This window comes from Triturus cristatus, chromosome 5_2 (assembly GCF_964204655.1).
Source record: "Triturus cristatus chromosome 5_2, aTriCri1.1, whole genome shotgun sequence".
In the NCBI taxonomy this organism is placed as follows: domain Eukaryota; kingdom Metazoa; phylum Chordata; class Amphibia; order Caudata; family Salamandridae; genus Triturus; species Triturus cristatus.
In genome coordinates, this window is record NC_140588.1 from 502,781,917 (window position 1) to 502,797,099 (window position 15,183).

The 15,183-nt window shown below is 41.2% G+C and overlaps 1 protein-coding gene across 1 annotated transcript in view; it reads right to left on the bottom strand.

Annotated features, from left to right (window-relative positions):
* Positions 1-485: 485 nt before the first annotated feature.
* The window catches only part of LOC146823217 (THAP domain-containing protein 1-like), a 158,830-nt gene continuing 144,132 nt past the window's right edge, over positions 486-15,183 (bottom strand). The window contains exon 8 of the mRNA XM_085607511.1: positions 486-1,322. Within this exon, the coding sequence (XP_085463637.1) occupies positions 1,303-1,322 (20 nt within the window). The 3' untranslated portion in view covers positions 486-1,302. The remainder of the gene's footprint in view (positions 1,323-15,183) is intronic.

Below are 15,183 nucleotides of genomic sequence, written 5' to 3' on the forward strand. Positions count from 1 at the left end.
GTGTCAGAAAATATTAGTCAGAGTTAAAATAACCTTTATGTTGTAGGTAGAGTTGTATATTACCAACAAAATACGATGGATTGCTACGTTAGGTTTTAGCAGATCTCGGGTTTTGCATCTGACAAAGTGACCTGGTTGTTGTAGAAAGCTTTTCCACATGTGTTGTGATGTAGGTATGTATTTATATGGTATTTCTCTAGTGCAAACCTAGTGAAAACGCAGCGGAGCGCTGTACTCTACTGATTTTGGTCGATTAAATAAAATGTGGAACACCATAAAGTATACATATTTTTTCTTAACTGAAAATACACTGCAAGTATATATTAAAGATCTGGGATAACTAAAATTGACTGTCATTACATACCATTATGTGAGGATTTGGAAAATCAGGCCAGTGATCAAATAGGTTTCAACTACTTTTCCATAAAGTTTCAATTTAGTTAAACATGTTACAAGAAATATTAATTGAGACACAAACATACAGAGAAAGCTTAAATATTTTATTTAAAAAAATTATCACTTAACAGGCAAACAAAAATGAAGAATCCAACTTATTTTATAACTCCATTAACAGCATTGTACAAAAACTTTACAGACGTCTTGGACATTACATATTGTCAAACTGCCCATATACGACAATCCACCCAGATTTGAACGGAAACTAAAATCGAGCGGTGAATCAGAGTCATTTGTATAGGTGCCAGTGAGGAAGCTGAAATGGAAGAAAACAGCTGTCTTGTTTTGAGTCCCATTTTTCTTGTGTGAAGATGGGCAATGGTTTGTACTTCCGTTCTCCAAGATCTTGAAGTCCACAGATCTTTACTCAGGAGAGTGCATGGCTACTTGTATTCACTATGGAACTTTAACAAGCAAATTGATTGCTCCAAGACTGTCACCCTATCAATGAATCAAAGGTAGTAGGCCTCGCCCTATTTGACAAGAATTCTCCCGAAACTGCACATCACATTTCTCATAACAAGAGAAATCCAAGCAAAATGCCAAGCATTATGTGTATTGCTATAAAGTGAAGGTTCAGTTTTCTTTCATATATTTAATGGATGCCATTTATTTTCATCTGAGAAGACTAGTTTCCATCTATTCTGAAAACCTTTCAGTTCATAACACAAGTTGCATCCTCCATGTTGATTCAGTCGTGTTACTTGGCATCTGAGCAGCCAATGATATTCTGTTTGACCAGTCTCGTTCATGATGGTGGAATATTTCATGTGTTGTCTGGTGCTAGCACAGAATCTGGAGTCTTGATGAGATTTAACTACTCAGACTATTTCCACATGTTCCTTATCAGGACTTTGATTTGGTACCTTTAATGAAAAAGAAAAGTAAAATGTTTTAGTCTCAGATAACGGATCTCAATTGTATAGCATATTTCAAGAAACCTCAGCTGCTGCACATCGGGTAAATCATTCAGGAGCACAACAAAGAAAGACACTCACCTTTAAATATAGGGCTGCCAGATCAAACGCAAACCAGAGAATCTGAGCTGTGACTGGTATTTGGCCTAGGACTTAAGGTCTTTTTGCACAATAGTAGATTTAGGAAAAGATCATTGCTGGATATATGACAAGCAAAACAGAAAATAATATTTTACTAATGAAATGCACTATTAAAAATAAATATGTATGTTTTCACAATTCAAACTTTGAGAACAGCAAAAAAATGTCTACATTTGATAAAACATTTGTTTTAAAAAAAAAAAGTGGATGAACAGACATTATTTATTTGGCTTACTACATAATTAACCTGTATTCTCCAACACGTCAGATCATTGCATTATGTAGCTATAGCTAGGGGTACAGGAAATGAGAGTAATTAGCTTTTATGTCTATTACGCCAAATGCAAAACTGGCGTTTGGTGCCGTATTTTAGCATGAAATACATCCTCCCATCTACTTTGGGCACAAAGATGCATTTTGAACTAAAAAAATAGTGCAAAAACCAAAACCACCATGAACAACAGTTGCTCATGCTCTTGTTGTTCGCATTGTTCCTGTGTGTTTGCTGTAAATCTTTACTGCAAATTGTGTATTTGTGGTAACTTTTTACCATGAATTGGCATGCAATTACGCGATTTGGTATAATAGCATAATTTTAGGAATATCGCTTAACAAGAGTAATATGAAATTACGCTAAATATGCTGGCTTAATACAGATTGAGCCTGGACCTAGTTATAACCTTGGTGTACTAGGTAAGGTACAAATTAGGCAAATCATTTAAGACGGTTAAGTGAAACCAGGATAAGCACAATATATCTGAAGAGAAGTTTTTGTAAAAAGCGCATTACTTTCTGTACTGGTCTACACAATTTTAAAACAGAGGAAGGTATCATGCATGGTTCTAGAGAACAAGCACCCCTGTTTCGAATTCGCCATAGCAACCTGTAGCTGTTTGCCCCCATCTCAGCATACACAATCATTGTGCCTTTGTATTTGAGGTACTTTTTGTGACCCAAACTGAGATCCAGAATGGGGTGCTGTGGGCTAGAGGGAGACACCATGTGTGCCTTTTTTACCACGCTTGACTTTTGTCAGCCCCGGGTTGTATACAACGGACTGTGGTGGCAAATATTACGTTTATAGTGGCAAAGCAAACCTTTTTGCCTGCATGTGTCAGAGAGTTGAGCTTGCTAGGCACTTTCAGTTTTTAAAGTTGTCTGCCAGCCCACTGCTATAGTATATATATTGTGTGATTTGTCATGTTAATTTCTATAGGAAACCAAAATTGTGCTTTTTGTGATTTGGTGTAAATCTGTTCAGCCGTTTGACAAATTCGCATTTACTCAGGGTCATTGTCCCTATGTCCAGAAAATGAATTAAAGGGGCAGGATAAGCACACCCTGAGTCCCGGGGGCATGTTAGGTGATGAGTAAGGGTTTCCCTCCATTGCTCTTGATTGGCTGGCCGCAATATAAACAACATGTTGTTACAGCCGTTACAGGACTTGGGATATGTTCCCATTGAAATGTATTGTATGAAAGCCTGTTTTTGAGGGTAATAAAAAAGGAACACATATGAAGGGTGATAAAAGATTTTAGCCACACGTGTGTTGGTGGTGTAATGCTCCTTTTATTAAGTCTGGTGAGTCCCCAGATGACTATGCCCAGTGAAAAATGCTGATCCTCTGTTGGTATTTAAGGAACCATGTTGAAGGGAAATCTGTTTCCCCTCATGAATTCCTCATAGAGGTTATGGAAAGTGCTCCAGAAGCTAATATGCCTGATCACATAAGTTCACAATATCTTCCTGAGCTTTGCGAGAATAAAGTTTGAAGTTTTGAGTGAAACATATACTTTAAACAGAAAGCAGCAGCCGGGTAGTTGATGACCCATAGTTCTACTACAGTTTTCCCACAGTATTCCAATACACAGCTAGAGTGCTAACGTTCTATATTTATGACAAAAGCGTGGCACACCTTAACATCATCTTGATGGAATAAAAGGTATACAACTTAAATAATTTCCTTTAGAAATTAACAAATTGGCAGAGTTTATTCTGTAATTGAAATTATGGTTAGTGTTCTAGAAAGCAAAAAGGGTGGACATAATTTCCAAGATTTCTCAGCTATCTTGCTCAACCATGTCAGGAAAATTGTTTGAACTGCAGAGAGAAAAGTGTACCTCCAACACCAGCAGCAGTCTGTCAGTAAACTCCCTAGTGATCAACTGCAGCTCAACCACAAAGGTCGAACTAACTAGAGTGCTAACATTCTGAATTTATGACAATGCTGTGGTGAACATAAATGCCATTTTGAATTAATCAAAGATGTAAAATTGAAAGGAACTTCCTATAGAGGATACTACAGTAAATAAACATTATGAGGGGTTTAGGTTTGTCATAAAAATTATAGTTAGTGCTCTAGAAAGCTAAAATGAGGACACATTTTCTATGAGTTCTCAAATACCTTCCTCCTCCATTTTAGTAAAACATTCAGCCATGCAGAGTGACATCCAACATGAAATTCCAACACCAGCGGCAGTCTATCAGTTAACTCCCTTGTAAGCAAATGCAGTATAATCAGAGTTCTAATGTAAAACTACATTTTAGATTCGAGATAAAAGTGTGGCACACCTGAATACCATTTTGTTGGAATAGGAGCTGCTTAGTTTAAAGCCGTTTCTTAGGAGCAGAATAAGTAAATGAGCATTGAGATTTTAATGCAGGCATGAAACTGCCGAGTTGAAAATGTGAGGGAAGTATAGGTTTTTAGTAATTAGAGGTATAATGTATATTTAAGAGCGCTAAACATAGTTAAAGAGAGAGATACCTGCGTAAGTACAGCTTCCCATTTCTACATCTGTTTACTCAATCTCCCCATCTGCTTGGTCGTTTAGCATCCCCATGTTTTATATATATATATATATATATATATATTCACTGAAAAAACCATAGGTTTCAGGCACGTTATAGTTAGGAATTAGCATTTAAAAAACCTTAGAAATTCACTGAAAAAAACATAGGTTTCAGGGGGGTTATAGTTAGCTGGACTTTTCACTCGTACAAAACCATTGAAATTCCCCCGTTATAGTTAGTTCAGCTAACTATAACTCGCGTGCCCGCAATGCACTGCTGATGACGTCACATATTACATCACTCATGACATGGTCAGTGACATCACTGATGACATCACTGATGACATCTCAAATGACATCACTGATGACATCATCCTTGTGATAGAGTGGCAGACCTCCTCTCCCCCAAATATAACCATTGATACACACATTCAAAAATAGAAACTAAAATTTTCAAAACAATGGACATACCAATACCAGTTACAACAACCTATTCAGTAATTCTAAGATCCACATACTATACACTATAACGCCCCTGAAACCTATGGGTTTTTCAGTGAATTTCTAAGGTTCTTAAATGCTAATTCCTAACTATAACATGCCTGAAACCTATGGTTTTTTCAGTGAATTTCAAAGGTTTTTTAAATGCTAATTTCTAACTATGCCTACAGAGATAGGACATGTGAAGAAAGAAGAAAAAACTAACAGAAAGAAAAAAAAGAAATGCAGAAAGAAGCAACAGAAGTCCTCAAAGACGAAGAAAAGTGCAGGAAGAAGGATAACGTGCAGAAAGAACAAACAGAAGAGCAGAAAGAAGCCTTGTTGCAAAATCATCCTGTACCCTCTGTGGTAACTGAGTCTGACTAACCAGTCCTAGACCAGTGCTATGTTAAAAGACACTCAGAATACAGTGAAAACACCTACATACACTAGGGAACACTATGCGTTTGGGTCCCCCTGTGATTAGCATGACCTCCTCTGTAAGCCCCTAGTATATAATAGGGCAGGGGATTAAAACTACCTCTTAAAACGCGCCACACGGCGTGTTTGCACACGTCACCTCAGGCCCCGTCCCCTCCCTTCCCCACTGTGTAAACACGCCCTGTGGCCGTTTTAAGTTGAATCCTGAGGGTCCCTAGGGTCCAACTAGACCACTAGGTACCTCCAGTGAGCGCCACAGAGCTGCGTTGTAGAGAGATGTAAAAAGGGGCACGGCCTAGACCACCTCTCTGCAACGCAGCTCAGTGGCGCTTACTAGAAGCACCTGTTGGGCTAGTTAGCCCCCAGGGGCCCTCAGGATTGAAGGGGAATTATTTCCCCAACTTAAAACGCGCCATAGGGCGTGCTTGCACACGTCACCTCAGGCCCCGTCCCCTCCCTTCCCCACTGTGTAAACTCGCCCTGTGGCCGTTTTTTAAGTTGGGAGATTAAGTCCCCTTGAATCCTGAGGGTCCCTAGGGGCAAATAGCCCACTAGGTACGTCCAGTAAGCGTCATTGCAGAGAGGTGTAAAAAGGGGCATGGCCTGCACCACCTCTCTGCAACGCAGAGCAGTGGCGCTTACTGGAAGCACCTGGTGGGCTAGTTGGCCCCCAGGGTCCCTCAGGATTGGAAGGGAATTATTTCCCCAACTTAAAACGCGCCACAGGGCGTGTTTGCACACGTCACCTCAGGCCCCGTCCCCTCCCTTCACCACTGTGTAAACGCGCCCTGTGGCCATTCTAAGTTGAGAGATTAAGTCCCCTTGAATCCTAAAATCCCAGGGTCAAACTAGCCCACTAGGTACCTCCAGTAAGCGCCACAGAGCTGCGTTGCATAGAGGTGTAAAAAGGGGCGTGGCCTCAGAACACCTGTCTGCAACGCAGTTCCCTGGTGCATACTGGAGATACCTGTTGGGTTAGTTGGCCCTCAGGGACCCTCAGTATTGAAGGGGAATTAATTCCCCAACTTACAACTGGCCAGGGGGCGCGTTTGCAGAGTGCTGCATGGAGGGGGCGTGGCCTCCGGCGCGATGCCGGTCTTTTATTTATTTTATTTTTTTAAGAAGGAGGGCTGTGTGGCCTCCCTTCTTTTTCTAATTTATTGGCCCTGGGGACCCCATCCCCCAGGGCCTGCACCCTAATGTTTTTGTTGAAAAAAATGAATTTGGCCCTCCCAAGGCCTTAATCGGCCCCGGGGACCCCACCCCCGGGTCATGGCCTTTTTTTTTTTTTAATTCTTTAGGAGGGGGGATGCGTTGCCCCCCTCCTCAGGCCACTTATGGCCTCGGGGACCCCATCCCCCGGGGCCGGCCTTTGTTTTTTATTATTTAAAAAAAATATATATTTATAGAAAAACCTAGGACATGCTGGACAAACCGTATGTACCTATCACCATGACGATTTGCGTGATATTCATTAAAAGGCGAATATGCATACAATGAATCCACAAGGAATGTATTTACACCGCTAGTGAAGTTCTGACGTGTCTGACGCCCTACCGTGCCTAATCCCGGCACCCCCGCCGGTGGGTACTCTCCAAATAGACACCCTTGTCGTTTATTTATACAAGCATGGGTAGCTATTGACGGGCACATTTAATACACACGCACACCAAGCCATTCAAAGGGGATTCGACAAAAATTCGACCAAACTATGCAAGAAACCCCCCTCACGGTTAATAAAACACACATCCACCGCCGGATGCGTAATACTTTTTATTTTACTCTCTGGAAAGGAGACGAACCTCACTTGAGAGTCACAGCGTGCTCCTGGCTGAGCCTAATGCTGTGTTACACCCACCAGTGCCCACCGAGTGCAACACACCTCTGTGTTGTATTCCACCAGCTAGTGCGTATGCTATGACACTCTCTAGCCCATGTGCACTGTAACACCACCCCGTGAATATGTCATGCCACACTTGCCTTTGTACGGGTTATATTGCCCCATCTAACGTGCCTTGCTCGATGCCTATGTTATAACGCACAGCGCTATGCCATACATATTACAATCTGGGATCCACATCTTTGTCACAGTGCATATGCAACGTTACACTCCCCAGCACATATTTTATATTACAACTTTAGAGACAAGTTAGGTTACACAACACTGCCCTGTGCATATTACACTCCAAGGCGCATATCGCATAGCACGCGCTAGTGCCTGTGCTATCTCGCGCTCTCCAATGAATCTGTCATTGCGCACAATGTATTGCATATTATATTTCAAGCCCCGGTTCATCTTATATCACACTTTTTGGTGCATAGTTTATACCATATACTATATCTAGTTTTCATTTTCAATCGTGCTCTCAGGACTATGTTCTATATAACACTGCGTCCACCTACCCTTTTCACGGGCATTACATTTTGCGATGGGGGGTGGAGGGTCAGGGGTTGTTTCTGCCAAGTGAGCCCGGAGTCACAGTCACAAACGTCCTCTTCTTCCTGAATAAAAGTGAGATTATGCTGCATACTTGTTCATATTTTAAGTAGTTCGCACAGACACACATTTTAAAAACAAAGTTCCTAATACCCACCTTTCCTGAACAGTTAGCTTGCTGCCCCATCCACCTCCTCCCTATCCTCTGTTGTCTAAATCCATGGACTAGTCTCCTCCCTCCTGCCATGCATGGTCTGATGTGCTGCCACTGCCCTCCATTTGGCATGATGTACCAGTCCATTCTATGGCCCATCATTGACCTCATGCTTCGCCTCTGTGCTTAGCTTGCTGCCCCTATTCTCCTTCCCCCAGCCCCCTGATGTCTTTGTGCATGCCCCTGCTCCATCCTTTTTGCCCACCATGTTCCATGGACCTGCCACTCCTATCTACTCTGAGTGTTCTGTTGAGCTGCCACTCCCCTCCCACCTGCCTAGCATTGTCAGATGACTGTAACCTGTCCCTGCCACCTCCACCCTGCCTGTCCACATGCCATGCCCCTATCGCCTTCCTCCTGTCCTCCATGGTCCATTTTACTGCCACACCCTTCTGCCCTCCCTGGTCTGTTGTGCTGCAACTGCTCCTCTTGCCTGCCCCGCGCGGTTGGTTGTGAGGCCCCTTCCCCTGAACTCTCTTGTCTGTGCCCAGGTCCTGACCCTTCCTTCTATCCTCCATGGTCCTTTGTGCATGCCCCTGCACCCTCCTTCTTGCCCATCATAGCCATTGTGCTGCCACTAACCCTCCCGCTTCCCATGCATGGTCTTCTGTGCTGCCATGGCCCCTCCCACCTTCCCTGTGTGGTCAGCTAGCTGCCCCTGACCCCCTCCCACCTTCCCTACATGGTCTGTGTGTATGCCATCATAGTCTCATTGTTGCTCTCCATGGTGTGTCTTGTTTCTAGTGCCCATCCTGCCTGACCTCCATGGTCATCTTGCTGCTCCTGCCCTGTTCCCTTGCACCCAGCCCTCTGTTTCCATGTGCAGAGCCCTATTCCCTCCCTCCTGGCTTGACTGTTTCATTGTAAAGCCCCTGATCCGTCCCTCCTGCCCTTTATGGTCTGTTATGCTGCAGCTTTCTCTCCTGTCTTCCATTATGGTCAGCTAGCTACCATTGCCTCTTTCCCCTCTGTTCTCTGTTGCCCATGTGCATGGTCCTGTCCCCTCCCTATTGCTTTCTATGGATTGTTGTGCTGCACTCCCGTCCCGCATGCCCTGTGTGGTGTATTGTGCTGCTGCAAACCCTGATGCCTGCCCTATAGGGTCAGTTTGGTGCACCTCTCTATGTTCCTCCTGTCCTCTGTTATCCGAGTCCATGTCCCTACCCCAATTCCTCCTGCCTACCATGATCCAATATACCATACTTGCGAACATTTTGAACTTGGTAAGAGGGAGATTTTGAAAAAAATACTGGGGTATTGATTTTCCCCTTTGAATTACATTGAAAAAGAGGAGATTGTAGATAGGAGACAGATCAAATAAAGCCCATTTGAGCTTAAAAACATTGGACGTTTCCTGGCTGAAACGGGTCTGTTGGCATGTATGGTTGTACTACCACTGCCTCTTCCTTCTGCCCACAATGGTCTATTATATTTCCACAACACTCTTGCCAGTCCTGTATTGTTGGTTTGTTGCCCCTGCCCCCCTTTCCACTGACCTCCATAGTCTGTTGTGCTGCCACTGCCCTTCCTGCCTGCCCAGTGTGGTCAAATTGTTGCCTCTGCACTCCCCTACCTGCCTTCAATTTTCAGAGTCCGTGTCCCTGGCCTCTGCCTCTCAACAGTATCCCAATGAACAACTAGATTGCTAACATTCTATATTTATTACAAACGTGTGGAACGCCTGACATCAACTTGATGTAATCAAAACTGTAATACCTAGAGCATTTCCTTTAGAAATTACATATATGGGAGGGTCTTATTTGCATCAAAATTATGGTTAGTGCTCTAAAAAACTAAAATGAGGACATATTTTCTGAGTTTTCAAATAGCGACAAAGAACTATTAAATTATTTGTAATCTTTATGTTTTTTTATCCAGTTGACCACTTGATCAAATGTTGCACCTAGGGGAGAGGATGCAGTGATACTTCCAGAGCTGCAGACTTTGCAACTGGGGAACCAGGTTGGAGTTTCTGCTTCAGCTCAACATTCTGTGATTCTGGTCAAATCACTTAATCTCCCCATGTCTACAACCAAAATGAATTTGATCTTGTGTGATGTAACCAATGCTCATGTAAAGCACTCCAATACCTGACAAGTCTGCACTATATAAAACTGCAAATACACAAAAAATAAGTGTTTTGCACACTTCTGTCATTGGGCTATACTTGGGCTACATCTGGGTGATATTTGTGCTGCATTTGGGCTCTTTTGTCTCTGGTGGCCATATTGGGAGATTTATTTGTTATGAAGTTTCCTAATTTCCTCATTTACTGCAGTCTCGTCAGTATGGAAATGCTTTCAGTTTTTTACTTTGATTCCATCAAGAAGGTATTCATATATGTCACACATTTGCCATAAATTCTGAATGTTAGTACTCTAGTTACTCATTAGATCACTGTAGTAAAGCTACTGCTCACCACGGAAGTCTGCTGCTGGTATTAAAAGTGCATGTTTCAGTCTGCATATCAGAATTTTTTAATGAAATAGAAGAGGATTTGAGAAGTCACTCAAAATGCGCTCTAATTTTTCTTTCTTCAGCACTAATCATAATTTCTATAGCAAAATGAACCGCCTCATTGTGTTCCTTTTTAAATTAAATGTTTTAAGTGTTACCAGTTTATTCCAATCAAGATGGCTTCAGGTGTGCCATACTTTTGTCATAAGTAAGACAGTAAGCGCTCTAGTTGTTCTTAAGAACACTCTGGGACATTCTGTCATTGGGCTATACTTGGGCTACATCTGGGTGATATTTGGGCTACATTTGGGCTCTTTTGTCTCTGGTGGCCATCTTGGGAAATTTATTTGTTATGAAGTGTCCTAATTTCCTCATTTACTGCAGTCTCCTCAGTAGGAAATACTTTCAGTTATTTATTTTGGTTCCATCAAGAAGGCATTCAGATGTGTCACACATTTGCCATAAATTCTGAATGTTAGCACTCTAGTTGCTCATTAGATCACTGTAGTAAAGCTACTGCCCACCAGGGAAGTCTGCTGCTGGTATTCAAAGTGCATGTTTCAGTCTGCATGTCAGAATTTTTTTATGAAATAGAAGAGGATTTGAGAAGTCAAAATGTGCCCTAATTTTTCTTTCTGCAGCACTAATCATAATTTCTATGGCAAAATGAGCCCCCTCATTTTGTTCCTTTTTAAATTAAATGTTTTAAGAGTTACCACTTTATTCCAATCAAGATGGCTTCGGGTGTGCAATACGTTTGTCATAAGTAGGACTGTTAGCGCTCTAGTTGTTCTTTAGAACACTCTGGGAAGCTGCAGTAGAACACAAAGGAATCAACTGACAGTCTCTGCCCTTGTTGGATGTACATATTTTACTGAGAATGTCAGACTTCATTCTCACATGACTGCGAAAGATAATGTGAATTTACAGAAAATATGCTCTCAGTTTAGCTTATAGATCACCTTCCAAACCTCTGTGGGAAAAGCATGAGAAAATAGTTTTCTCTCAAACATGATTCATGATATCACAACAGAAGGCTTTTTCACATGGTAAAATCACCTTAGAACACACCACAATTCCTAAAATGAGTATGGTACCATCAACAAATGATTTATAATGTAACTAAAGTCTTAAAACCTTCTATTAACTGCAATGCTTTTTAATGAGGTGCTATCATGTATAATGGTCCCAAGATGGCTGCCAACACTTCTTGGATGAAGTACTGACAGCCAATCAGATCTCACGATGAGATGTGTGGTTAGGCTCCGCCCAGATATATTTATTTTTTTAACTCTAATTTTCTCAGGAACTACTGAACGGATTTACACCATTTAAGCAAAAGGCACGAGTCTGAACTGAGGACTACCTCTTTGCCAAATTTGGTGTAATTCCGTTCAGCAGTTTGGGCTGTAGCTGCGTCAACAGGTTCTACGGGAAAATGCATGGGGAAAACGCGTTTTGGGACCCCCCTTTTTTCTCGGCCCCCGCTTGACGAATCACCGTGAAATTTTCAGGATAGGAGCGGACCGGAGCTGGCCAAACGTTTGGAAAATTTCGCGAAGATTCATCAATCGGCCCCAACGTTATTCCAAATAGAATGTTGCGGATTTCCTATGGAAAATAGGTCCTAACTATAACTACCTTCTGGCGACTGCCAGTAGGTAATATATATATAGATATATATATATATATAAAGTGAAAATGACATTATACTTAGGTTAGGCGCTATACTAAGACCTTATCTTATGTTTAAGAAAAATAAATGGAATTCCAGAATTCCACTGAAAAAAATAACGGTTAAAGTGAAGCTCTAGTTAGGTGTTTGAATGAGTGAACATTAAAATCCCAAAAAACAGTGGTTATACACGAGCTATAGAGTGAACTAACTAAAACTTACAACCTCCTCATACACTATATATGTCCTCACATACTAAATCACTCATGACATGGTAAATGACATCCTTGATGACATCACTTATGACATCTCAGTTATAGTCTCCGATCAGACTCTGTCTCTAATGTACATCAGGCCATAATGCCTAGGCTCCGGCAAGGCCCTACATCCAAACCTCCACAAGCATTAAACCTCCACTCCACATAATCTTCAGCCATACATAGGGCAAGTTTGACACAGGGCTGAGTCTGTGTCCAGGATCTGCTCTCATGCCTCCACAAGTTGAAAACCCCCAATGTGCACAGACTTTGGACATACACAGTGGAGGCTAGCTGAAAAGCCTGGTATCACACCAAACCCTTCATCCAACACACAAAAGAGATTAGGCTGCGGTCTTACCATATAGCAAAACCTGGCACCCAACCCTCTGAATATGGCCAACCCCACTGTGCATAGCCTTCTGCCATGCACACTTGTGGGCTGGCTGCAGGACTTCACCTGTCTCCATACCATGCTTCCACCTCCAGGACCACCTAATACCCTGCTTACTCAGTATTCAGCCCTTCACAGCAAACGTTCACCATGGGTCTGTTTTCAATGATGATTCAGCTCTCTGCAAGTGACCTACCAAAACTGCACGCATCATTTGGGTGAATGTAAGTAAAACGATAATGACATACATCAAAAGTGATTTACTTTACTTCTGAAACAGCCAATTTCTTTTGCATTTTTTCAGAAGCTTATAAGAATCCAAACATCGATTAAGGTTGTTTTATTACCCCTCGTTCACAAAGCCTATAGCACACAGTCAAAATCATTGTATGATCACCTTAATAATTTCAACTGTGTTGTTCTTCAAATATAATCAATGATGTTATCAATAATGCCATTTAACATGTCAATTAGTATGGGAGCTCATAAGCAGTGAATGATCGGGAAGCAAGTTATAGTTAGTTTACTAAACCACAACTGTAGTATTTCAGTAGTGTATATATATATATATTCACTGAAAAAACCATAGGTTTCACACACGTTATAGTTAGGAATTAGCATTTAAAAAACCTTGCAAATTCACTGAAAAAACCATAGGTTTCACACATGTTATAGTTAGCTGGACATTTCAGTCGTAAAAAAACAATGAAATTCCCCCGTTATAGTTAGTTCAGCTAACTATACCTCGCGCGCCCGCAATCCACTGCTGATGACGTCACATATTACATCACTCATGACATGGTCAGCGACATCACTCATGACATCACTGATGACATCTCAAATGACATCACTGATGACATCACTGATGCCATCATCCATTGAGTATGTGTTTCCGAACAATTTTAATATGTTTAATATATACAGGGAAAGGCCTGTTGAAGAATGAGTGGGTGTACAAGTGTGTAAATGTATGATTTTCTTTGGTGCGTAACTGACTCTATAAGTGAGTCATTAAATGTATCTTACTGCAGACTAGTGACTAAACTGTGTAAATGTTTGTATGCGTCTGTATGTTAGTGTATAAGTGGCGGCATGGTTTTGTGAATACCTATATAAGTGTCTATATGAGTTATTGATTGCTTGTCTCAGTATCTGTATGGGTTTCTGAGTGCTTGTGTGGGTAGGGTGTGTGTGACTCTATGCATAGATGTGTGAGTGGGTGATTCTATGGGTGCATGGTTTTAAGAGTGCATCTGTGATGGACTGTATGGTTGAGTGAGTGTATGTATGGGTGTGTTAGGGATTTAATGTATATCTCAGTGGTACATTTCTGACTAACTACATATGTGAAAGGCAGTATATATGCGTGTAAGAGTATATAAGTGGGTAGATGTGAGAGTGTGTGATTGTGAGAGTGACTGGATGGATGAGTGTGTGCTTGTATCAATGATTCTATAAAAGCGTAAGAATGTGATACTATTTTGTGAACTTGAGTGTGTATAACCGCATAGGTGAGTATATGGGAGTGTGATTATTTGCATGACTGAGTAGGTGTGAGAGTACCTCTATGGATGATTGGTAGTGTGTGAGTGTCTATATAGGTGTATAAATGCATATGATAGTTTTGTATGGAGTGACTGTAAGTATGAGTGACTGTACAGGTGAATGAGTGGAGGTGTATGTAGACCTAAGAGTTAATAAGTGGGTATGTAGTTATTGGTATTGCAGTATGTATGGTTTTGAGAATGGAACTGCTAAATTTTGAGTCGGTATATCAAAGGTTATATTAGGGTGTGAGAAGATGTGGTAATTTATCACATGGATGACGTCATCAGTGATGTCATCAGTGATGTCATTTGAGATGTCATGAGTGATGTCACTGACCATGTCATGAGTGATGTAATATGTGACGTCATCAGCAGTGGATTGCGGGCACGCGAGTTATAGTTAGCTGAACTAACTATAACGGGGGAATTTCATTGGTTTTTTACGAGTGAAATGTCCAGCTAACTATAACATGTGTGAAACCTATGGTTTTTTCAGTGAATTTGCAAGGTTTTTTAAATGCTAATTCCTAACTATAACGTGTGTGACACCTATGGTTTTTTCAGTGAATTTGCAAGGTTTTTTAAATGCTAATTCCTAACTATAACGTGTGTGAAACCTATGGTTTTTTTTGTGAATTTCAAATGTTTTTTAAATTCTAATTCCTAACTATAACGTGTGTGAAACCTATGGTTTTTTAAGTGAATTTGCAAGGTTTTTTAAATGCTAATTTATGAATGTATCATTATATTTTTTAAATATTTATTTTACAATAAGCTACCTATATATATAGTTATAGCTTAACTTTATCCTGTAATATGGAATGGCTCAGTTTAAAAAAAAAAAAAATTGGATAGAGTTGAACAGCATAGTTAATATCTTTTATAAACGTATAAACTTTTTTTTTAAGGGTTTTTGTCCGTGCGCACACGGTGCGCGCACAGTGCACGCATGCGTACGTGCTCCGTTTGCGCAT